Source organism: Diadema antillarum, unplaced genomic scaffold (genome assembly GCF_040938485.1).
Source record: "Diadema antillarum isolate AM-2024a unplaced genomic scaffold, OU_Dant_1.0 seq00000100_RagTag, whole genome shotgun sequence".
Classification (NCBI taxonomy): Eukaryota; Metazoa; Echinodermata; class Echinoidea; order Diadematoida; family Diadematidae; genus Diadema; species Diadema antillarum.
The window spans coordinates 225,330-252,370 of NW_027271188.1; the positions used below are offsets into that span (position 1 = coordinate 225,330).

Consider the following 27,041-nt stretch of genomic DNA (forward strand, 5'->3'; position numbering starts at 1 on the left):
ACTAAAAGTAGATTTTTAAAAATTTTGGCAGTCACCATTCTAATTTAGTTGTACATTGACGAAAGTTCAATGCAACAGCGTACAGTCATAATTAGCTAGGATATGTAACCACAAATTTTTAAAAAGATAGAGATATTGAAATATTGCTTAAAGAGAACATTTTGTTTTTCTAACTGGTGTAACGTTTGTGATGCTGGACACATTATAGTATATGTCACATTAAAAAAAAATTGAGGCTGTCAATGCAGTTAATGTAGTCAGTGCAATTTGTATTGTTTTTCAAACTCTTTTGATGTATATCACAGAGATTTGTTCATGAAAGACATTTTCACTGAGGACTCATTCTTTTCTAAAGCTTTTAATCATTTAAGAAAATTGCTTTCAGATGGATTTTTTTTGTTTGTTTTTAGATGTCCACAAATGGAGACTGAGGTTCTTTACCTTTCAAAACGAAATACTGTTGAAGAGAAATAATTATATATATTTTGCAGGATTCAAGCATGTTCTTACTGTGTATGGTATTCTAATCAGCATTTTGGTAACCAGCAACATAGATGTCAAGTGCTGCTATTCTAGTAAATGTACGCTAATGGCAAATCATTGCTTTAAAAAAGAGAAATTGCCTCGTTTACTGTTTACTGTATTTCATTCGTGAACGCTGTTTGAGACGGTGGTTGCGGGCGTGTGCACATTGTGTAGTACGTTTTGTTGGTTGACTGGGAATTTAGAGTGTTGGTGATAACTGAAATGATTTTTTTTTTCACAAATTTGTGATAATATAGAAAAAAATCGAATTGCAAACAAACAAGTTGTTACATGTCTGCTCCAAGGACATAGAACTTGGCCAAGGATTAATATAATCTGCAATATAGACTCGATGATATAACCGACTTAATGATGGGAAGGGGAAATAAAGCTGTTATTGCATTGTACGCATTTCACTTCTACTCACAGTTCCTTTTCGCTTCTTATTTTCTCTTTTGAGGGTGATATTTGCCTTACTTTTTCACACAAATCCTGGATACATAATAACATTTTTATGTCGCCGACTAAGTGTGCGTTCCAAACAACGTTCATGTCAACAATCAACCATCATAAAAGAAACATTTAGTATAAGTCTTCTGCGGGAGAATAAATCAAAATAAAATGCAAACACCTCGCCTTAGAACATAACAAAACTAAAAGTGATTTCGTGCCTATCCCTTGCAGGGCTCCGTTTCCCTGAGAATGCAAACTATATAGCATTACGAATTCCAAAGCATTCTCGGGGGAAGGGGTGAGTATGCAGGATGGGAGATTTGGTATCGTAATTTTTCCCAGTAACATGTGATTTGTTATCACGGTTTCCATGACAACCATTTCCGAACATAGTAAACAATTTTATATAACTCTTAGGTTTCATTGTTAAACATAGATTAGTTAGATTGACACATTTTTCACACACACACAAAATGTTTCAACACTTTCGTACGTTTTACAATTATGAATATTTGAAATTTTCAGGGAGTGACCTAATGATCAGTTGCCATGGTAACAACACTACTGATTTTATTTTTTTTATTTTTTTTTTGGGGGGGGGGTGGGGAAGAAGCACATTTCAGTCATATCAAGGTGCCACAAAGGGTTTTGCAGTCAGCTATCCAACCTGTCCATTGACTTCGCCAATTATGTAAGATAAATACCTACACGCACTATACCATGTACAATATATATGGGCTTACGCTATACATTCGATTTTTCATTCAAAATGCGCGTCCGGTAAAAATACATCGTCCCATTTAGGATAACATAAAACGAGTTATCTTTCGCCTTATCTTGTAATTTCTTTGCTGCAAAAGATATCAGAATATATATTATATTTCGGAATAATAAAAACTTTTGAATAGATTGATTTAGGTAGTTTAAAAAAACTTTGAAATATTGGTAGATTTTACAAAGTACAATTTTGAGTAAATCAAGTTTTTATGTTTCATTGCGCCATATATGTGCGTGTAAAAATTCTACATTCAAATGCATATTAGTCAGGTTCTAAACTTGAAATGGAAGATAACACATTTCTAGTTTGAAAGGTACTTATCAACCATTACTTATTTCGGTAAAAAAATAAAAATCGTGATTTTTTACATTCTTTCAAATTTTGTGCTAAAAAAGACATTTTTCGGCAAAAACGCGCTTGACATCCGGCCGTACGCTAAACTTGACTATTTTTGCAAGACTTTCAGCTGGAAAACTTAGCATTAACAAATTTTGCCGTCCAAAGTAAAAAAAATCGTCTTGGCTGGCCTACTAATAGATAGATACATATATAGAGAGAGATAGCATGAGAAAGACACACGTAGGCGTAAGTCTCAGTGTCTCCCTCGAATCAGAGTAGGTAAAGTAGTTTTCAAAGTTACAGAGGTACATGGTGATGATTGGAAGGCCATGTCACAACTTCTTTCACTTTCCGGCATAACTGTGATTGTACTATTTCCATGAATCATATAATATGTATATATATATATATATATATATATATATATATACATATATATATATATATATACATATATATATATATTATAATTATAAGAAGAATGAGTCTCAAATACGCCATCTGTAGATCTAACTTCTTGTTGGATCTGCAGATGGCGTATTTGAGACTCATTCTTCTTATAATTATAACATTCGAAGTCCAACACGTGGAAAATTCTTATATTATATATATATATATATATATATATATATATTAATATATATATATATATATATATATATATTAATATATATATATATATATGTATATATATATATTAATATATATATATAATATTTATATATCATACATTTGTCGGAAATGAAATGAAATGAAATGAAATGAACGAATGAATACATGTTTACATATTATCATTCGGGTAACATCATTTTTTAGCTTAATGTGATTAACACGAAGGATTAACATGAAAGAAATAATTACGTTACTTAGCACCTTTTGTTTGTCTGTAGCCACGTCGTTCCACCACAGGCGAAAGAATTCCTGCTCGACAGCGATGAAGCGTCGGTTCGTACTTCGGGTGAGTTCTTGGATCACCGTCGTGTACACATTAGCCGCATAGGCATGCATGCTCTCCTGGGGATAATTCATCGAACATTTAATGGAAGAAAAATTATAATTTGCAAATTACTATATATATATATATACACACGCAATTTTTGAACAGAAGAGAAAATTAAGAAGGTATGAAAAAGAGCTGACGATAACGTAAATATACAGACAAATATATATATAATACAAATATATTGTTTTCGAATCTCATATCCAGTCAAACATAATCTACGTTAAGGTTAAATTCGTTCCCACTGAGTGCTACGTTAACAGGGTAACTATGTTAACAGGGTGTTTAGATCATTACCCAGACTGTCCCGTTGAATCTGGAAGTCACGGTCACGTTCACTCCCAATACACGTCAATGACGGCGTTGCTGCAACCGGGGGGGGGGGGGGGGGGAGGGAGATTGTGCTCGATTATGTTGGTTAATTCAATGGCAAATTCTACCTTTTCCCCTCTCCTCCCCCTCCTCCCTCTCCCCCCCCCCCCCTCCTCCCTCTCCCTTGTTTGATGTGAAGAATGTCTAGCTGGGAAGTCAGCTTTTTTTTTCTTCACTCCCCCCTCAAAAAAAAATTTTTTTTTGAGCCGAAAGAGTGTGTGTGTGTGGGTTTGTGTGTGTGTGTGTGTGTGTGTGTGTGTCTGTGTGTGTGTGTGTTGTCGGTGTGTGTGTATAATGCATTTTGTCTTTGTATAATCAGTAATGCTTTGTATTTGTTTCTGTGAACGTGAATTTTGTGATATGAAATTGAACGAAATTCGAATAAAGAATTAAAAAAAAAAAGAGTGTACATATCTTACCCCCCATTCTGTGGCCCCTCCCTGCAGGCGTGATTAATACCCATATATAAAGAAACTGTCTCCTCAATGCTCACAACGCATTAGATATTGTGAAAAACTGGTTAGCTGTAATTGCAGAGTTTACAAAGGAAAAACTACCATGACCTTCATTGGTAGGATTCTGTCTTCAAATTCCTATGCTTTAGAGTTTTTCATCCATTTTTTTTTAATTCATTCAAATTTACATAATGCATGCCAAGTACACTCTACAAGATTGACTTCTTTTATTTTCGAATTACGAATAGGTCTACTGGTTCTCAGTGTGTCCTTCCGCTACTAACCTGTAGCTGCGTGTCGCTGTCACAAATGTTAAAAAGCCTACAAGGTGACGGCAGTCAGTGTATGAGGTGGTCAGTTAATCAGTATCATCAATCAATCAATCAATCAATGGAGAGATTACTCGAACAAACTATCTATCCTTGAACTGAACCACTATTCTGATGTACATTTTATGCATTCGAATTAACAACCGAGGATATGACATTGTGTGCCTACCGCTACTGTGTAAACCCATCCCACATCCATATGACTATGTGGAACCACGAAGACTTCAAGATTGCTGGTAGTAGCAGCCTCGGCATTGGGAGATTCAACCGTTCTTGCAATGACAACTGAAGAACCAAGGCACACACTCCACAATACGACAAATGCTATCCTCTTCGGACCAGAAGCCGTCATGTTTCATTGAGCAACAATAGCGTCCGATGAAAATGTTCTCCAAATACAAGTTACAGGAATTGTTCTGAACAATACTTTAATTGTGAATGGTATATCAAATCAGTGTTTCACGGCACAATTAACATTTACTATGTAGACAGCTATAGACAATGGGTCTGGAGGATTAAAGATCAAAGTCTGAGACAAAAACATTTTGCCAATTATCTGATAAGCGTCACAGGTATCAATCAAAGTGTACTGCGACGTCATAGTTGTTTGAACACTCACACCTTTTGAGATTACTTACTGCTTTATAACTTTAGTGTTGTTTTTGTTGGTTGTCTTCCATTTGAGCGTTGAGAAGCAATATTTCTCTGGAAAGTGAGGGGTCATCCCACTAGCCCGACAGCAAATGAGTCATACGGCCCATGAGTTCGACGTTGCAAAAAGGGTCCCTGAGCCATACAGGCCACGAGTCATACAACCCAGGAGCTCGACACTATACAAAACAAGGCCCACCAGCTCGACACTATGTAGGCACATGGGGCCCATGAGCATGACATTAGGAAAATAAGCTCTACGAGTCCGACACTAGACAAAAGAAAAGGCTCACGAGACCGACGCTGCGTACATTGAGCCCAGTGAAGTACTGTCGGTCCTGTGGGCCCTTTTTGTTTCGCCTGGTGTTGGACTCGTGGGCCTCGTTCGCCCAGTGTCTCACGGGCTGTATGACTTGTGGGTGTCAGTCGCGTGACGTGCATCAATGACATTTATTTACAGCAACAATACACATAAGGTATATAATGGGACAATTTTGAACATTTTAGGGGCACTTCTCCAAAAGTAAAGAACTTGTGGAAACTGTGCCCTTAAGTAGATGAATATGCAATGATGCAGAAGTGTTCTGAATTATGAGATATTATGATATATTATGAGCTGACACATTGGTAGATACTGATACATATAATGATACTGTACTGCAGAAGCTCACTATAAAATTAAGAAGTTTCAAATCTTGATAGACAGGTTTAAAATGAGATTGCGGGTGTAACGTTCGTATATTAGAATTCAAATTAGTACTTTGTTTTGGTTGGCTATCAACACTGTTTCATATTTGTATAATAATTGTGATAAAGATGTATTTGCCAATACCAAAGTCAATGACTGTTTGGCTTCCGCGGAGGGATATTCGGTATGAATTAGTAGATATTCGGCATGTCGTTCCATGTCTTCCAGATTTCATCTTGGTGCTCATCTTCGAGCTATGTTACCATTTTGATAACAACAGTTATTATGATGATTAAGATGAAGATGATACTGGTGATAATGATTATTATCATTATCATCAGTAATATTAGTTGTAGCAGTGCTTCTGTGCTATCATTAATGTCATTACTGTTATGATTATTATCGTGATCCTGTTTATCGTCGTGATTATCATTATGAACATAAACGTGATTTTTTAAAATCTAAAATTCCCCCCCCCCAAAAAAAAACCAACAACACAAAAACCCTAACTTCTCAATTACTTATATCGTAGGGGAAGTGATTTCGTTCATCTCTCTGAACCTCTCCTTCTTTCACCCCCATGAATAGCGTTATCCCTTTCTCATATGACCTTTATTTAGCACGTGAGTGAACAATCACAATCATGTCATTAGGCAAATTGATATGGATGGACACTCACAAGGTAGGGTTAGTAAGTCTATTCGGATGAGATGTCTTTTTCACTGGATTAAGAGGTGTCGGAACAGTGCCGCAAAATCGAAGTTAGTACCAACCATCAGACTTTGGAGGGCGTGTGCTCTTCCTCCGGCTCGGCATTTTTTTGGGGGAGATGGAAAATTGTCAGTGATACCTGGAGTTTTTCTTTGAAAAAGGGCAAAAACTTTAAATACTTATGCCAATATCCTTCTCGGTGAGGGTATGTGAGATTTTCATATCGGACTTCTCTGCTACAGGCATGGTGGTAAAATCAAAGAATTGCTGGCGGCCTCTGTTGCACATACTTCTCATCATACATGGTAAGTTTCCCTCAAATCTCGATATAGTTAATCAGTAAATATGCGTCTTGGCTTTACAAATTGTTGTGTGTTTATATCATATTTTGATACAGTTTGAATATGTATGCTGCTTTTGTTCATGATATACATTGTGTATTGTACACTCATAATCTTCGTTGAAAATGAAAATGAATGAAATGAAATAAATTTATATAAAAGAAGCAGCTGTTTATAATATAATACTCGTACGATAACAATAATTAGCATCTTAATAATTAATTATGCTCTATGATCATTGACCAAAGTGATGTCATGCATCATTCTACTTTGTTTTATCTCATGTATTTTTTTAAGAAATATGAAAATAGAACGAAATGAAATAAAATGAAAATACAGTTAAGGACAGTCATACACGTTTAAAATCGGACATTATCAAACAATTTGAATGTTATGTGAATTTAGAATGACATATTTCGTGAAACAGTGTTAAATTCACATCCGTATAAATTGGAAATTGATTGGGGCAATGATGCCATCCTTTCATGAATCCTGTTTGGATGAGTTAGTAAATCTTCACTAGTTTTCCTGCTTGGAAGTGGAAAGGAAGAAAAATCACATAAAGTTGTTTTTAGAGTTTTTATTAATTATTGAATACTGCGATGATATTTTTGATATTTACGCTCCCTATCTATTGCAAAAATCTCAGTTCAAATACCGTCTATATTATACTCATGCTCAATTCGATGGAAGAGTTGTTAGGAGGAAACATCTCATATCATCTAATTGGGGAAGCATCATGACAATCAGATTGACTGTTTGATGATTATATGTAAAATCTAAAAAAGACGTATGACATTACTTAGCAATCACATTTTAATCGGATTCTAACCCATCATTTACTCGTCGGCTTTATTAAATGCTTTACGTACAATTGTAAATTGTAATGAAAATTAGTTTAGTCATCCACTATCGCCATTAAAGTCATCATTTCCACTTTCCCTTTCGACAACTCAGAAAGGTCGTTTGATTGTGTTGTACAAATTGTGATAATCCCTATGTTCTTCACTTTAAAAAAAAAGATATATATATATATAAATACATATAAGAATTCACCTCTTCTGACTTAAAAGTTGTGTGAAGCACGTTCTTGCGAGCGGAAATTTTGGAGTACAATATATATTGAATTTGAATAAAGATATTAAAACGATTTGATATGTCTTTACGAGACCTCTTAAGAACCACTGAATGCTATAAATAGTCAAGCGACTTCTGCACGGGACCAACGGCATAACGTCCCGACGAACTACACAAGGCAATGAGGCTAATGTGTTTTGCCTACATAATTGTATACACGATATAAAAGAAATCTTGATTGGAAGTCTTATCCACTGAGCTAGAACAGCCTTTAATGTCAAATTCTTGGTAGAATGAAGAGATAGGAACTACGCAATGATTTCAACCAGTTTTCACATTCTCCAAAGTAGGAAATGCAGTGAAATTCAGAGGTGACAATTTACTAATCAAAAGTTGATAATTCTTTCACCATAATCCCCAAATACTTAATGGATTCATAGAGTCATGATATAGCATTGACTATATCTATTTTTTGATTGCGCACTGAGATTTTTTTTTTTTAGAATTCATACGTTCTCATCCTGCAATGAAGCATTCTTAAAACAAAACCACTTTTGTGGCTCAAGAGGATGTTTTCAAGTTCATGTTTTATTTTAACAGCACAATCGTTCCGATCTCATTTGTTCATCTGTAGATGTTATAGTAAATTCCTGATTACACAAAAGTGAAGATAGTTCTCCGACCCTTGTGTAAAACCTCTTTAGCTACTGATGAGCAGTAGGTTATCAGAGGTTGAACAATAGTTTAAGTCGGCAATTGGTTATCATCGTTCGGCGATTGCACTGATCGCCGTTATGGATTTTTTTTTTCTTTCTGATGCTGCATCGATAACGTTTGGGTGGCAAACGACCGAGAGGTGACCGATGGCTGATTGGTCGCTGTAGTTTTACGGACTGGTTTTCATTGGATTCAGAGGTGTCAGAACAGTGCCGCAAAATCGAAGTTAGTACCAACCATCAGGCTTTGGAGGGCGTGTGCTCTTCCTCCGGCTCGGCATTTTTTTGGGGGAGATGGAAAATTGTCAGTGATACCTGGAGTTTTTCTTTGAAAAAAGGGGCAATATCCTTTTTGGTGATGGTATGTGAGATTTTCATATCGGACTTCTCTGCTACAGGCATGGTGGTAAAATCAAAGAATTGCTGGCGGCCTCTGTTGCACATACTGCTCATCATACATGGTAAGTTTCCCTCAAATCTCGATAAAGTTAATTAGTAAATATGCGTCTTGGCTGTACAATTTGTTGTGTGTTTATATCATATTTTGATATAGTTTGAATATGTATACTGCTTTTTTCATGATATAGCCTACATTGTATATTGTACACTCATATTCTTCATTGAAAATGAAAATTAATGAAATGAAATAAATTTATATAAAAGAAGCAGCTATTGATAATATAATACTCGTACGATAACAATAATTAGCATCTTAATGATTAATTATGCTCTATATGATTATTGACCAAAGTGATGTCATGCATCATTCTACTTTGTTTTATCTCATGTATTTTTTTTTCAGAAATATGAAAATAGAACGAAATGAAATAAAATGAAAATACAGTTAAGGACAGTCATACACGTTTAAAATTGGACATTATCAAACAATTTGAATGTTATGTGAATTTAGAGTGACATATTTCGTGAAACAGTGTTAAAGTCACATCCGTATAAATTGGAAATTGATTAGGGCGATGATGCCATCCTTTCATGAATCCTGTTTGGATGAGTTAGTAAATCTTCACTAGTTTTCCTGCTTGGAAGTGGAAAGGAAGAAAAATCACATAAAGTTGTTTTTAGAGTTTTATCGATTATAATACTGCGATGATATTTTTGATATTTACGCTCCCTATCTATTGCAAAAATCTCAGTTCAAATACCGTCTATATTATACTCATGCTCATTTCGATGGAAGAGTTGTTAAGAGGTATCATCCCAAGCATCATGACACTCAAATTGACTGTTTGATGATTATATTTAAAACCTAAAAAGCACTTATGACATTACTTATAGCAATCACATTTTAATCGGATTTCAACCCATCATTTACTCGTCGGCTTTATTAACTGCTTTATGTACAATTGTAAATTGTAATGAAAATTAGTTTAGTCATCCAGTATCGCCATTAAAGTCATCATTTCCACTTTCCCTTTCGACAACTCAGAAAGTTCGTTTGATTGTGGTGTACAAATTGTGATAATCCCTATGTTCTTCACTTAAAAATGAAATATATATATATATATATACACTGTAAAAAATTTGTTTAGTTTCTAAACACCTAACTAAACACTTTTCTGTGACAGTTTAAAAACACTGCGACGCGTTTATATATTAAACATGTTTAGAAACTAAACACATGCTGTGTTTATTTTCAGCACACCCTAGGTGTTTATCACACACACATGTTTATGTTTTAAACGGTTCTGATGTTTAAAAACTAAACACCTGCTCTGTTTATAGCCTAAACACCAAACGTTTACACCATAATCACTCACAGTGTTTAAATACTAAACACCGCACAGTCACATAATCACCCACAATGTTTAAGATCTAAACACTGAACCAAAAAATAAACATGACGCACTGTTTACTATGTAAACACTGCGACATGTTTATTCGCTGTGACAGATTAAAAACACTGCGACATGTTTATTTGCCATTTTAGTGTTTATTCTCAGAACACATGTCTGATTTTTAGATCGATCACAAAATTGCATACACTAAACATGTGACATGTTTACATATTAAACATCGCAATTTCTCAGTGTTTATATGATACATGTTTACACCTTATACATGCTGAGTGTTTATATGAGACATGTTTACACATCATACATGGTAATTTCCACGTGTTTATACGAGACATGTTTACACATCATACATTCATACATGCTAATTTATACGTGTTTAAATGAGACATCATCATGCATGTTAATTCCCATGTATTTATTAGTGTACAGTGGATTGTTTCCACATTTTTTTTTTTTTTGTGTGTGCATGGAATGGGATAAACGCATAACATTATATAGAATTTACCCAGTATGTACCAAATCATCAGCACACTTACATCGCATAATACCAGGGAAGACCTGGGTTAGCTTTCACAAACATTTTGGCTACAAGAGGCAAAAGCAATTCTCTGAATGCAAGTTATCAAAACATCAGTCAAACTTGGGCAATATCTAATGAACAATATTAGTAAGTTAAAATCCTTTAAAGGGGAAATCGAGTCCAATAAATAAGATAGTCTGATAAAGAAGAGTAACGTTTAACAGTAAAAATTTGAATGAAATCGGATGAAAAATAAGGAAGTTATAAAATTTTGAAGTTTTGCTAATTTCTGCAAAGTAGTTAAAAGTGGATATGAATATGCAAATAAGTGAGTTGACCATGCCATAACCTCACAATTTTTCATTGATCGTATACAAAAAAAAAAAATGATGAAATTCAATGTTTATGTCAATGAAATGTGAAACATTATGGTATTGCTGGTTGAATAACTTCAGAAAAGTGATCAGTTAGGTATATCAGGACTTGAGCCTTGGGAATAATTGCGTTTGAATGAAAAACTTGAAATTAAGTAAGTTGTGAGGGAATGACATGCCCACGTTGCCATTTGCATATTCATATCAACCATTCAAGAACTGTTTCCTCAAAAATTAGCGAAACTTCAAAATGTCATAACTTCCTTATTTTACATCCGATTTCGATCAAAATTTTACCAATGAACTCTTGATACATGTATTTCACTCTTTCTTATCAGACTAACATGTATTTGGACTGGATTTCCCCTTTAAATATTGCCATGTTTTGCTATACGACACCATACTGAGTTAATGCAAGATACCTGGGAGTCACTGGCCTGTACACGAAGACGTAAATGAAATTCTCTCCTATACACATAGTAAAATTTGTATATGAAGGAAATGGCACACAACTCATTTTGGAGAAAAAAATGTAATGTAATTCTTGGCCTACTTTCAAGAATTGCCGTCTTTCTACTGTATTCAGAACTTATTCACAGTATTGTAAAACAAACTAATAAACTTGTTGATTGTGAATTGCAACTCGACGCTTCGGAAGCTTGACATGTATGTAACACCTCCAGGAACATAACTGCAGTCTGTGAACAAATACATGCCGACCTTAAAGATTGCATCAATTATTGGCAAAGTGCTTTGGGGTGTACCCGAACCAGATTAGGCTCACGGCAAATTATACCATGCACAACACTATGGTCGTATTGGTACTGATCAGGGAGTGTAGATGATGCACTCCGTCATAAAGAGACCAAAAAAAAAAAAAAAAAAAAGGTTTTCACTGTATTTAGCCTGTGGTGAACATCTGCACTCCCTGATCAGTACCAATAATGGAACTTAAATACATACATGATATTGTTCTTTTCACTGCGACGATCACTGAAAGTACATGTAGGCTAACAGTACTGTATGGATTTTTCACTTTTGCTATTTTGAGAGAAATATTAGAATGTTAGTGGATATCAAGGGGTGAGTGAGAAAAAACTTCTACGTTGCTAGAACCTTGGAGAAAGAAGTCAAACTCAATGGGTATACATGAATAGTCTATTAGAGTCTAATCAGTCTCATCATACTCCACATAATCATGGTATGGAGGGCTACTTTCAATCTCGACACAGCAGAATTTTTGGTAAAGACAAGAGGATATGAACAAAGAAAAAATAAAGCATTGCAACTGGAGGCGGGAGGGTATGCAAGGCTGTCATGAACACGCGATGTGATCAGCAAGACTCCTCCCTTGTCAATTTGTCAGTCAGTTGCAAGACTCCTCCCTATTCTTCATACATGTTGTACTACATTTCTAATACTTCTCTCCATGTCACCGATTTCAAGAATATCTCAGAAAGAAAATATTAACTACCGGATACTGTATTTCCTATCAGGTCTACAAGAAAATTGCAAAGAATTCCAAACAAATGCAACTACTGGCCTCTTATTTGCGTCCAATATCTGCTGATTGTATTGGAAGCACCTTAGGGGGAAAAAAATGAAATGGCTGATATTTTGATTTGATTTGTTTTGATTTTTATATTCCTTTTTGCACAAGAATATAACAGAAAGCCAATCGAACAAAGTTCTTGAGTAATATCGTAACAGTGAATTACAAGGACATTGGTTAATGAATAAAATGAAGTGAATAAAACTGTTTTTCTTAATAGTGCAAAACGATTTCGAGAGAGTGTCTTTACATATTAGATAAAATTACAATTTTACGTACCAGCTGTTAAAAAAAAAGACAATTACACATATCTATGAGCAATAAGAATGCAGGTGACCATTATCGTAAGCACAGAGGACAATAGAATCGCTTTGTTTTGGATATCCCTGCCATTTCAAAACCAATTTTCATCAAAAAAGCATTGAATTCATCTTCGAATTATATAGGCCCCCTACCTTCATATTTCTTTAGAGGTTCGTCATTATGTAATACACACACGCATTTACACACACAAGGAGAACTGAAGCCCCATCGCATACAAAACCCTATCATCCTCCATATGATTTACTTTATTCTAGTATACAGGTTTAGATGCACACTGTCAGTGAAGAAAAAAAAAACAATAGAAAGGTTGCTCTAACAGGTGGGATGCCTCCTAATAGGTCTGTAGTGCATCATGACGATGTGAGACATCACATGGCTAGCGGGAAAAAGATTATTAACATTCAAAATTATTACCGGTATCCATGGTTCATTTCCTTCATATGGCATGTAGGCCTATAGATATACTGTATATCAGTATATCTTGCGATGTCCTTGTAATCCTCAGATGTTTGCACTTTTAGACGGGTTGTATAGAAGTAAGCGCATGCATCTTTCAGTCTAATCCAGACAGGTTTGGCGTGATCCCTGATCAATTCTTCCATGACGTACTGGTGCTGGTAAAAAGAAATGATTACACAAGGAAAACAAATCAGGTGGCTTTGCAATACAATGGACTTAACTGCTCCCATAGATTCTGAAAATGAATGGATAGCAAAGAAGTTGACTGAATCCATAAGCAAGTTCAAATGAAAAGGAATGACAGAATCCCTTCATCACATTAGCACTTAGTGTCTTGCGTCAGTTTTACTTACTTTGCTGAATTTTCTGGAAATAATTCAAGTCTTTTTGTTGTTACTGTTGATTCTTTCTTATTCATCATCATTATCAAGCAGAGTTACGACCATTACTGTATCCTTTGTCTCTTGGGTGAAGATTTTCACATCTGTAATTTACACTTTCAACAGTATTTGCAATTTGCAATAAATAAATTTTCCATATTTATTTTAGCTAATGGATTGGATTCAGGAGTCAGGAGTAGGTAATTCCCCCCCCCCCAAAAAAAAAAAAAAAAAAAAAACCCAAACAAACAAATAGAAGAACTTAAAGCATCTAAAATCTGCATTTCATAGAAACTCATTTACATGCCCTTTAAGTACATAATATTCATTGATTTGGCTCTGCAATTTTGAGTAGACTACTTACTTGATTTCCACTTTCCACATTGGTAGTATACAGTGATGTACTATCCCCAGTTGATTTACTCTGCTGACTGCACCATGCCTCGTTCTCTGCCAGCAGAGGTAATGTCTTGCAGAATTTATACAGTCGTCAGGACATCATCGTCACCCACTTTGGTGCCATCGGCATCCCTTTCCAAGACATCCTAATGGGCTTTACATTCAATTTTCACCACCTGTTGAGTTATGAAGAATTTACAGGGAATAAAACTGAATTTCACTCAAAATATAGAGTCTAGTCACTAACTCATCGTCATTCACATGAAAGATACTTCATAACTTCGTAAAATTAAAGATACAGTGAGTTTGCCCGCTTGGCCGAGTTTACCCATAACTACGGTACCGGTAATCTGTAGAGTGTAGGCCTATTGTATTGATTGTAACGTTAACAACACTAACACGTTACAGTTAGAGCGTTCCCCGTTCTAACGTTAGATTTAGAAATAGAAAACTAAAACAAACGAGCAAAATCTTTAAGGGCGTAGCCTATTTCTACGCCTACTACAGTTCTACATTACACGAGGGCAATTTTGCAATAAATCTTGTTATTCACCGACTTAGCAGACTTAGCAGACTTACCGCTTTCATGCAGACCGGCCAGGCTGGAACTTTATCGCTTCGACGCCATTTCACTCAAAATATAGAGTCTAGTCACTGACTCATCGTCATTCACATGAAAGATACTTCATAACTTCGTAAAATTAAAGATACAGTGAGTTTGCCCGCTTGGCCGAGTTTACCCATAACTACGGTACCGGTAATCTGTAGAGTGTAGGCCTATTGTATTGATTGTAACGTTAACAACACTAACACGTTACAGTTAGAGCGTTCCCCGTTCTAACGTTAGATTTAGAAATAGAAAACTAAAACAAACGAGCAAAATCTTTAAGGGCGTAGCCTATTTCTACGCCTACTACAGTTCTACATTACACGAGGGCAATTTTGCAATAAATCTTGTTATTCACCGACTTAGCAGACTTAGCAGACTTACCGCTTTCATGCAGACCGGCCAGGCTGGAACTTTATCGCTTCGACGCCATCTTAGCTAGATCCGCTCCTTTATGCAGTACAACGTTAACAGTCAGTGCTGTCGATCGAGTCGTATTGTACAGTGTAGTGGACGATACCAAGCCTAGAACAAATGCGCACGTACTGTAGGCTTACGCACATCACGCTGCTAGGGCAGCACCAGCCAGCCAATCAGACAGATCTATCCGTACAGGTACGTACGCGCACATCTCCTTTCCCGCCAATTGTACATTGATTATGGTCATGATTTATGCATAGCACGAGTGTGCGCTAGAAGCGCACGCACAGGGCACCACTGCGTGCGTTGTGGCCGGCCGCGGCCGTCATGTCACATGCGCTGCTGACTTGTAGAGTACGAGTATCACAGTGTTTATGTTAAACATGTGCGGTGTTTAGAACGTGTTTACGAGGCGTTCTAAATGTAAACGCGTCTGTTTACCCTGACAGTAGAAGTGTTTAGGCCTAACCAACAAACATTTGGGTAATGCCCTAAACCATGAACGAAATCATTAACAAAGGCGACTACCATTTTTTTTCTAGCAGTTAAAATATAGGACTGTACATGCGAAACAAAAATTTAAATTTATTACAGTTGTATTACATATTTTTAGGTTATCCTTTTTCCTTATTGATTAGGCATTTCCATGAAAGGCCTAAAACATGAATTATTTCATAGTGCATCTTGATGTCGTAACAGTTTCCACTTTCTCGTGATAAAAGGAAACTACGAAATTGCAATTCACACGCCATTTCCAACACTTCTCCATAATATATATGGACATATTGAGATTAACATAGCGTGACCAGAATAAACACTCCAACTAAACACTCCAAGCTAAACACTTTAACTCTCAATACTTTACACGTGCTATACACACCGGGTGTTTAGATGTTAAACAAAGTGTTTAGATTTTTAACGCTGTGTTTAGTTCATAAACATGTCGCATGTCGCATTTTTTACAGTGTATATACATATACATATAAGAATTCACCTCTTCTGACTTAAAAGTTGTGTGAAGCACGTTTTTGAGGGCGGAAATTCTGGAGTACAATATATTGAATTTGCATAGAGATATTAAAACGATTTGATATGTCTTTACGAGACCTCTTAAGAAGCACTGCATGCTGTAAATAATCAAGCCTTAACTTCTGCACGGGACCAACGGCATAACGTCCCGACGAACGACGCAAGGCAATGATGCTATAAAGTGTTTTGCCTACATAATTGTATACACGATATAAAAGAAATCTTGATTGGAAGTCTTATTCACTGAGCTAGAACAGCCTTTAATGTCAAATTCTTGGTAGAATGAAGAGATAGGAACTACGCAATGATTTCAACCAGTTTTCACATTCTCCAAAGTAGGAAATGCAGTGAAATTCAGAGGTGACAATTTACTAATCAAAAGTTGATAATTCTTTCACCATAATCCCCAAATACTTAATGGATTCATAGAGTCATGATATAGCATTGACTATATCTATTTTTTGATTGCGCACTGAGATTTTTTTTTTTAGAATTCATACGTTCTCATCCTGCAATGAAGCATTCTTAAAACAAAACCACTTTTGTGGCTCAAGAGGATGTTTTCAAGTTCATGTTTTATTTTAACAGCACAATCGTTCCGATCTCATTTGTTCATCTGTAGATGTTATAGTAAATTCCTGATTACACAAAAGTGAAGATAGTTCTCCGACCCTTGTGTAAAACCTCTTTAGTCACTGATGAGCAGTAGGTTATCAGAGGTTGAACAATAGTTTAAGTCGGCAATTGGTTATCATCGTTCGGCGATTGCACTGATCGCCGTTATGGATTTTTTTTTTCTTTCTGATGCTGCATCGATAACGTTTGGGTGGCAAACGACCGAGAGGTGACCGATGGCTGATTGGTCGCTGTAGTTTTACGGACTGGTTTTCTTTAATACCTAGCCTATGATGAAAACATTATTTTCTTTTGATGGTTTCCAATAAGCTGCATAACTAGTGAAGATTATTAGCCAACCATTTGCCGATACGTGTGAATTATTATTGAATTCTAGAATATTTTCTTGACCGCGTCTACGTGTCAGAACAATACAAATTGGCGACTCTTTCGGTCCATAATAATTCGTACGCCTATTCAGGCAAAATGGCACATACCCCTAAATAGAATTCCGCATTTTGCCAAATATGTCGGTCTTAGAGATTTTAAAATGGGCAAAGACATGGGTGATCAAGAAGTCTACATTTGAAAGCATGATTGTCCAGCTATATAGAGATTCGATTACGTTCCTAACGTGTTACAATGAAGTGGGCTTTATGAGCTTATGTCGACTGATTCACATGGCGACTAGAAATGTTTTAAACAAAAGGAAAATGAAAACAGTGATCTCATGAGCAAGATATAATTCATGTTTCACCAATCAAATAAGTTTAAAAAGCATGCTGAACAGTCACTTAAATTCCACAAACAATCGATGCAAAATTTTCATTATCCCTCTATAAAAAATGAGCGGGTAGCAGCTGTCACTAGGCCTCTGTTTCCCATGATTATCTATGGTTTCTGACTTCAAACCACAGATTTCTATTAAAAACTTTTCCTAGAGATCAATTACGCTTCAAACACGTACATTTACTACCAGGCGGCAATCCAGCGCGCTACCCAGCAGCGCCATTTCAGCACGTGTTTTGTAGACTACATCAAGATGGTTCTCATACACTGTACCGTATTCCCCCCCCCCCCCCCCCCCCCCAAAAAAAAAAAAAAATGTGGGCAATTTTGCAGAAGACCCCGTTCAATTTGGTTAAGCGGTCACAGAGAAATGTGGATTGTTGTAAAGCATGTCATGAGTCTGATTCTTCCAAGTTTAGCACTTGGATGCTCTTGTGTGAACACAATATACAGAACTTGGAGGGAAGAGATTCCTGACATGCTCTACAAAATTCCTTATTTCTCTTTGACCACTGAAGCAAATCGAATGGGATTTTCTGTAAGATGTGGGCAATGAGTTACAGTTTGGTACCCTGAAATTGTATTTGGATTGATTCACTATTATTAAAGTTATTATTGCGGAGGGTCCCGTTGTAATTCTTTTTTGGGGGGACATACGGTACAGGAATGTAGAATCGCCTTAGTCAAGAGTCCGAAGAGGTTGATTTGAGACAACCTAGTGTAAGATTACTGATAAACAACTTTCATTCGTCATGTTCATAAGAAAATGACCATGACGGTGGTAAACCCCACTCGTTGACTTGACACTCTGACAAAACAGAATAATGGCATCAGGGTCATCAGTGGCCATATCGGCATTACATGATTACTACGGAACAGGTACCGCGGTTTACGCGCTCTTTCCAACTGGCGAACTCGGCGTACCCACCCCTACCTCGCCCGACATCCGCCTCCAGGGCGGGCGTGCACTTTGGGAGGGTCGCCTGGAGCTTCGATTGAAAGGCTCCTGGTATACGGTATGTGACGACGGGTGGGACGAGTTTGATGGCCGAGTCGCCTGCCGCATGCTGGGCTACCCCGGGCTCATCTCCGTTCAGGATTATGCCCATTTCGGAGAGGGGGCAAACGGAATCATCCTAGACGAAGTCGATTGCACCGGGGATGAAATGAGCCTGTTTGACTGCAGCCACGAGCCCGTGTTCCATCACGACTGTTCACATAACGAAGATGCCGGTGTGACATGCACTGAAGGTAATCACGTATCATTGCACGCAACACACACAGGCTGATGAACAAACACACACACTTAATATGGACACACACACGCATATACACACTCTCTATTCTATTTCTTTCTTTCTTTCTCTCTCTCCCTCTCTCTCTCTGCGTCTGTATTTGCCGGTCTCTCCTAGTAATAATGGTATTATCATTCACTTTCTGTTTTTACAATCTTGGTAAACAGTAGTTGCAACGACGAGGAACCACACACGTAAAAGGTCGGCTGGATTAGCACAGTATTATCTTCATACAAACTAAACGGAAAGGTTGTTTAATTAATAATGAAGTTTATTTGACATGTTTGATAACAGATATAATTTGGAAAAGATATTTCTTTTTATACAAACTATAACATTGAGACACCGTGTTGGAAATGCGGGATATCTTACTCGTAAGTCGCAGATTTGAGTATTGTATCACAGTGCTTTCATTACATTCCAGTGTATTCCACTGCATTTGTACCCTCCAGACACTCATCAATTTTAACGAGTGGCGGCAGTTCCTTAAATGTCGAGTGTGTAGCTTATATTCATTGCTTCTACTCCTACCAAAGTGTAAAATGTATTCCTTGTTTCGTTTATTTTTTTCGTGTGTTTGTCTAGTCATATTGTCTTGCGAGTTTAAAATGTCGATGCGCCGCTCTCCTGCATACCGTATACTACTTACATTTCTGCCCCTGTTCCTCCTGCACTTCTCTCTGGGTCTTTGCCTCATACACTTGAATGCACTCTTGTTCTTACCATCAACGAATATGGTAATGCCATCTATCTATGATGGATAGTACGACTCAGGTTGTGAATTTTCCTTATCATTCTCTAAACAATGATGATTTTATTGATATGTTTAATCATGGTTCGGTAACTCATGAAACAAATGAATCCTACAGTAAATGTTTCTGTGCAAACTATGATTTTAATTCTCATACTAAAAGTGTAAATTTTGGTGAAGATAATAATGAACAATATCGTAGTTCTGAATATTTTACAATCAATCAATTCAAAGCTTTAACTGAAATAACTCAAAGTTTTTCGTTGATGCAACTCAATATAAGGAGTTTGAATCGTAATTTCGATAATTTTTGCTGTTTCATGAATGACATTGATAAATCATCTTTCTCTGTAATTGGTCTGAGTGAAACATGGATCAGTCCGACTTCTATGCCTACGTTCTCTCTTCCCGGGTATGATTTTATAGAAAGCAGTCGTCAGCACAAGAAAGGCGGAGGAGTTGCCCTGCATATAAAGCAAAACCTTGACTATATTATTCATAGTGGATTGAACTGCATGAGTGAAGCTGTAGAATCACTCTTTATTGAAATTAACGTGCCTGGTTCTAGGAATATACTTGTATTAGTCATGTACCGACCTCCGAATTCTGATGTTCAAGATTTCTTTACTTATCTGCAATCGTTATTGCAAAATCCAATTTGTAACAATAAAGATTGTTATATTATGGGAGATTTTAACGTAGATTTATCTAAGTTTCAGACATTAAATTCTACTCAGAATTTATTAGATATCATAATGTCCTCATCTTTTTTACCCCTTATAACAAAGCCAACTAGAGTAACTAATTATTCAGCAACACTTATTGATAATATATTCTGCAATATTAACCCATTATCCTTTTCTGGCATTGTTTTATCAGATTTGTCCGACCATTACCCCATATTTACTCATATTTCAGTTAATCGTAAACGTAATTTGAATTCTTCCGTAGTGTATTTTCGAAAAGTTACACCAAATAATATAGCTAGGTTGCAAGATGGTTTTAATGCAGTAGATTGGTCTGAGGTATATGATGCTGAGGACCCAAATTATGCTTATGATTTATTTATGAGAAAATTGAATGCACTTTTAGATAAGTATGTTCCTTTAGTTAAGAAAAATAATAGTAATTATAAAAGATTCCCTAGACTCCCGTGGATATCCAAGTCCTTGTTGCTGTCAATTAACCGAAAAAATAATTTGTATTACGCTGATAAAATCAAGCGTACTGAGGAATCTCGTCATAAATATATTTCATACAAGAATGTCCTTACTCTAATTTTGCGTTGTGCAAAGCGAAAATATTTCAGTGATCAGATACATTATTTTAAACATGATATCCAAAATACTTGGAAAGTTATTGATTCGGCCATTAATAGAAACAAAGAAACATCCCGTATTACTACAATCAAACATAATGATCTTACAATTGCTGATTCAAGGTTTATAGCTGATGTTTTTAATCAATATTTTTCACAAATAGGAAATAATTTTGCTAAAAAGATTTCTAAATCTCAAAAGTTATTTGTTGATTTTCTACAAACGCCTAATCTCAGCTCCTGTTTTTTTTTGGTCCCACTCACCGGAACGAACTAATTGATATAGTTCGGAATTTAAAGAGTAAAAAAAGTGCTGGTTATGATAATATTGATAATGTTCTTGTAAAAAATATCATAGAGTTTATTGTTGACCCTTTGGTTCATGTGTTTAATTTGTCTTTAAGTAATGGCGTTGTCCCCGAGGCTATGAAAGTATCTAAGGTTATTCCAATTTTTAAGAAAGGGGATAGGGAAGACATCAGTAATTATAGACCAATATCTTTGTTATCCACTATCTCTAAATTACTGGAAAAAGTTGTACATTTTAGACTTTTGGATTTTCTTAATAAGCATAACATTATTTCTAATAATCAGTTTGGTTTCCGGCAAGAACACAACACATCTCATGTAGTCCTTACTTTCTTAGATAAAGTCTCCAAAGCCATTGATAAATTTCATCATACTATAGGTGTGTTCCTGGACTTCTCCAAGGCCTTCGATACCATTGACCACAAAATACTCCTTTACAAATTATCCCATTATGTTATTCGAGGCATGGCCTTCGAGTGGTTCAGGAGCTACCTTACTAATCGCAAACAATTTGTTGAATGGTCATAAATCTGTTATGCATGATATCACTTGTGGTGTACCGCAAGGAAGTTTATTTGGTCCACTTTTATTTGTTCTTTACATCAATGATATTGAAAATTCATCAAGTATTCCTTCCTTTCTATTATTTGCTGATGATACAAATGTGTTCTTTTCTAGTTCTGATCCTGTGTTATTGATCGATACTATGAATATCGAGATAAAAAAGTTACTTTACTGGACTAGAGCCAACAAATTATCAATTAATTTTCAAAAAACTAAATGTATGCTTTTTAGTAATTCTTTGGAAAAGTTATCTCAGAACATTTATTTGGATAATGTAGTTGTAGAAGAAGTTTCTTCAATTCGATTTTTAGGTTTGATCCTTGATAATAAGTTCACCTGGAATTTGCATATTGATTCAATTTGCCGTACAATTTCTAGAAATGTCGGCGTAATCAATAAAGTTAAATTTTATTTCCCTCAAAATGTTTTATTAATGTTATATTCATTTTGAATTTTACCCTATCTGAACTATAGTATTCTCGCCTGGGGCAACACTTACTCCTCATATCTAGAAAGAATATTTTTATTGCAGAAAAAAGCTCTTCGTATTATTTGTAGAGAATCGTGGAGATGTCACAAACGACTTGTTTTATCAAAATAATATTTTAAAAATTAAGGATTTGTTTTGTTTGAATTTAGGTCAGTTTATGTACAAATTGATAAATAATTCCCTTCCTTTTGCGTTTGACTCCATGTTTATTCAAAATAAAACTGTACATTCATACCCCACGAGACAAACCAATGAATTCCATTTACCACTCTCTAGGACGATTTTTGCAAAGTCTATATTCTCCTTCGCTGGACCTAAATTTTGGAACTCCCTTGACAGCAGCATAAAAGAATCTCTAAGTTTTAACACTTTTACTTTGAAATTAAAGAAAATGTTTATCAATTCTTATATCACTGGGGATTTGCATTTCGAAAGTTGCTAACTGATTTCTTTGCTGTTAATGTCTTTACTGTGTTTAATCTATTTCATAACTGTTATATATATTACTTATAGATAGTCCACTTCTTGGTAAGACCAAAGTCTCATGTGCCCTGGCATTGACCCTTGAACTCTTCCTGCTTTGCCCTTTTATCTCTCTTCCTCTGTCTTCCTGTCCCCCTCTGGCCTTTGACCTCCTATTTATTCTTTCCACGCGTATGTAAGAGAGCAGCTTTGTTTTTGTCTGTCAGCCTGTCTGTGTGTGCGTTTTGTGTGCGTACTCGTTTTATTTTCTGTTTCCCGAGGACTATGTCAAATTGTCTTGTTGCATTATTACTGTAATTTTCACGACTCACGAGGGGACTGCATTCTACAAGCTTGGCTTTTTAGCAGTCCCCTCCATTTCCGACCTTTTCTTTCTTATGATTCAGTCACATTTTGCCCATGTATTTTTTCAACTACACATGTTTATTGATTCATGTAAACAAATGACGTGTATCTAAATTTCATTTGGAAATGTAATAGTTACATTGTTCTTGTATATATTTGTTTATATGAAATTGTCATATTATATGCTTTGGCCGGAAATGAAATAAAAATGAAATGAAAAATGAAATGAAATATTCGTGGCACTCTCTCTTGGCGCCAAAATTAGGAAACAAACTACTACGCATGTATGGAATTGAATTGTATTACCATTACTCAAAGATGAGATTACAATTTCGTTAAAATGTACCTGAAATGCATACTATTTCGTCAAATGAAAAGTACACATTCCTTCGACTTGTTACTTATACAAGGGTAATAATACATTACTTTCTGAAGGAGGTATTTAATGAATGATCCTCGTTATGTCTGAAGACTCAAAATACAGCGAATTATTCTTTCTTTTTATTTTTGCATACCATTCCTCTGTTAAGTCATCACAAATTGTTGTAACCTTCTATTCCAGCAGTTTTTTTTTTACCATAAAGTCCTAATTCTTAAAATCATTGGTTTATTTTTCTTAAACTTCACTGTCGTGTCTTGCTGATACTTGTGTGTATTTGTGAATACTTGTGCATCTCTTCATGAGCATCTCTATACATGAGATTAACAAAGGCATCTGATTTAGCTTATGACTGCATACTTTGCGATGGCTGAATCGTTTCAATCGTCCAGAATAAATATGATTGATTTCGAAATATAAGACAATGTTCGATGACAATGTGTTAATATAAAAAAATAATAATCTTCAGATTCTACAGAACCTCCCGACCCACTGAGTGACAACATACGTCTTGTAGGAGGATCGAACTTCTGGCAGGGTCGTGTTGAGCTGTCGCACTACAACAAGTGGTACACAGTCTGCGACGATGGTTGGGGTATCGAAGAGGCCGATGTCGCTTGCAGGATGCTGGGCTACCAAGGTGCAACTGACGCCCATGGCCAGGCCTTCTTTGGTGAGGGCACAGCCGGCATCGGTCTCGACGAAGTAGACTGCACTGGAGAAGAGGACGACATCGTATGGGACTGCGACCACGAGCCCCTGCTTGTGCACGATTGCTATACGTACGAGGCGGCAAGCGTAGTGTGCCTTCCAGGTAAATATCTCTTCTGACTTTATCTCTCCCTCTCTCCCTCCCTTCAAAAAACAACACACACACATACACAGAACACATCCGTCCACAAATATTATTACCATAATTACGCACACTGATGAACGTGTTTGTCTATTGTAATACTATAATATCAGCATTTTCCAGCATTTCCGTAGACGCTTGATATTTGTAAACATATAGATTTACTCTATTGTATTTTGGAATGAAATTTACGCTTTTAACTTCTGTATTGATATATCGTCTGCCTTATGCCAAAAGGGCCTGAAAGAACTTCCCTTGTCATGCCAAAAGGGCACTAATAGTGTACAAAGTCTATAGTGTCAAGGGCCTTTTGGCATAACAGTGGGTGGAAGAATGTTTTAGGCCTTTTTGGCATAAGACCGACGATATATATATATATATATATATATATATATATATATATATATACAGCAATAATAAAGTCACAACAGAGGACTGCAGGGAATGCATTAATAGCCAATCTCGATTTAATGAATAATCCGAATTTTCGAGGATCCTTCCTCTTCTTCAGGGATGACAGTGCGAATATTCACAATCATTGTGAATATTCGCACTGTCATCCCTTAAGAAGAGGAAGGATCCTCGAAAATTCGGATTATTCATTAAATCGAGATTGGCTATTAATGCATTCCCTGCAGTCCTCTGTTGTGACTTTATTATTGCTATTTCTAGTACTGCCAATACGCGGAACAACTACAATATATATATATACATATATATATATATATAATTTATATATGCAGAGCTTGCTTCCAAAAGGCGCTAAATCCACCATTTTTCCAATGGATTTAGGGCCTTTTCGAAGCAAGCTCTTCATTTATAATATTATTATATGCTTCTTTTATGAATGGAAAAATAAATGAATGAGTGATGAGGGAAGTCAGTGTTTGAGCCGTGGTGTGAAATGAAGTCAGCCACTCGCCATCTTCTGACCCTTTAATTTTTGTTTACAAGGATGATATGGCGAGAATGTTTACATACATCGATAAGTTTTGAATTGAATTGAATTGAATTGAGTTTATTTTCCACACCAGTCATTAAAACAACAACAACATTGGTCATACAAAAAAAAAGAAATACCGAATATACAAATGATAGTGGAGGACTCACAAAAAGCACACAATAGAGCCTTGTTCATAGTGATCCAGTAAATAAAGTAACACCATTTTGATTAACAAACATAGTCAATGAAATTCTAGTTAAAACACACAAAATATGAGGGGAATAGAAAAAGAAAAAACATTGAAAGGTTTTGAATTGCCATTAAAATCCCTCGCTCTGTCACATAGGTTTTTCATTGGTACATGACGAGGAAATCTTAAAGATGTTCATAAACTGAATCTGCCTAGTATACATGTGCCTGCTTATTTCCCCGTATGATCATGAAAATGATATCTGCCCCTCACCGTAAATGGCTATGTCAAAACTTGAAGGCTCTTTCAGTCAACCTGCTGATGACGTAAGACTTGGCGGAACCTCACAGTCTCGGGCCTCGGAGGGCGTGGTTGAACTTCGCGACAACGGTACCTGGGCCGTCGTGTGTGACGATGACTGGGATTTGCAAGATGCACATGTCGTCTGTCGAATGCTTGGCTACGAGGGTGCTATTTCGGCACCGATCCGGTCCAAATTTGGACAATCGTCTGTAGCGTCTCAAGTGATCCTGGACGATGTTAACTGCACAGGGCTTGAGGATGACATCAGGGCGTGTCAACATCCTCCCCTGTACCAACATGACTGCTCACAGGACGAACTAGCGGGTGTGTCGTGCAAACCAGGTAATATCCTAAGTAAACCATGAATTCCTCAATACAAGTTATACTATATGTCCGGCTACGGAAGTATCTTGCTTAGAAAAACAACAACAACAACAACAACAACAACAACAACAACAACAACAACAACACAAACACAAACACAAACTAAACTCTTCTCGAAGTTTGTTCGTCCGATTGCACTGGCAGCCAAACTTCTCGAAGTTTCTGTTCCATAATAGTAGACCAGCCAAACCTCAAAAAAGGCTCTAGATAAGGATTCGACGGCATTTTTTGTTAATGCTCCGTTCTCATACTGAAAGTCTTGCAAAAATACTAAGGAATAGCGTACGGCCGGATGTCACGCGCGTTTTTGCCGAAAAATGTCATTTTTAGCACAAAATTCAGAAGCATGTAAAAAATCACGATTTTTATTTTTTGCTTGCATTCAATTGATATTTGAAAGATCATGAGTTTCAATTGTCCCTTTTAATGAAATTGCAATTTAAATGTGTTTCCTTAGCATTTTAAAAAGTCATTTTGTACAGCCATATATGGGGCTCTCAAATGTTTGGGTGTTGTTTTCTCGAAATAATATTCACAGATTACTTAACGTTCTGCAAAGTTTGCTTTTCCAAGCTAATTAGATGATCTTCCAAAAGTACTTTAATGTTTTATAAAACTACAAGTGCTTCTTTAATTGAATGTGTCAATACTATTTCTAGTTTTCTTGAAGAAATCTTTACTTTTAATCAAAACTCTGAACTTGCAGGAACTCAGAAAATG

At 36.1% G+C, this 27,041-nt stretch overlaps 2 protein-coding genes across 2 annotated transcripts in view; one reads left to right on the plus strand and one right to left on the minus strand.

The window, feature by feature from the left end:
- LOC139726797 (epididymis-specific alpha-mannosidase-like) overlaps nt 1-4,603 on the minus strand; it is a 29,468-nt gene extending 24,865 nt beyond the window's left edge. The window contains exons 1-2 of the mRNA XM_071637788.1: nt 4,421-4,603; nt 2,969-3,109 (exon numbers count right to left, since the gene is read on the minus strand). Of these exons, the coding sequence (XP_071493889.1) occupies nt 2,969-3,109; nt 4,421-4,603 (324 nt within the window). The remainder of the gene's footprint in view (nt 1-2,968; nt 3,110-4,420) is intronic.
- A 13,935-nt stretch (nt 4,604-18,538) lies between these two features.
- On the plus strand, nt 18,539-26,302 carry LOC139726798 (neurotrypsin-like). The gene is made up of 3 exons (XM_071637789.1): nt 18,539-18,965; nt 24,127-24,462; nt 25,935-26,302. The coding sequence occupies exons 1-3, from the start codon at nt 18,539-18,541 to the stop codon at nt 26,300-26,302; spliced, it is 1,131 nt and encodes a 376-aa protein (XP_071493890.1).
- Nucleotides 26,303-27,041: the final 739 nt, after the last annotated feature.

Coding starts and splice junctions, on each gene's coding strand:
- LOC139726798 (XM_071637789.1), top strand. CDS start 18,539: ATGGCATCAGGGTCATCAGTGGCCATATCGGCATTACATGATTACTAC. Junction 18,966..24,126: donor CGGTGTGACATGCACTGAAG/GTAATCACGTAT, acceptor CAGATTCTACAG/AACCTCCCGACCCACTGAGT. Junction 24,463..25,934: donor AAGCGTAGTGTGCCTTCCAG/GTAAATATCTCT, acceptor CAAAACTTGAAG/GCTCTTTCAGTCAACCTGCT.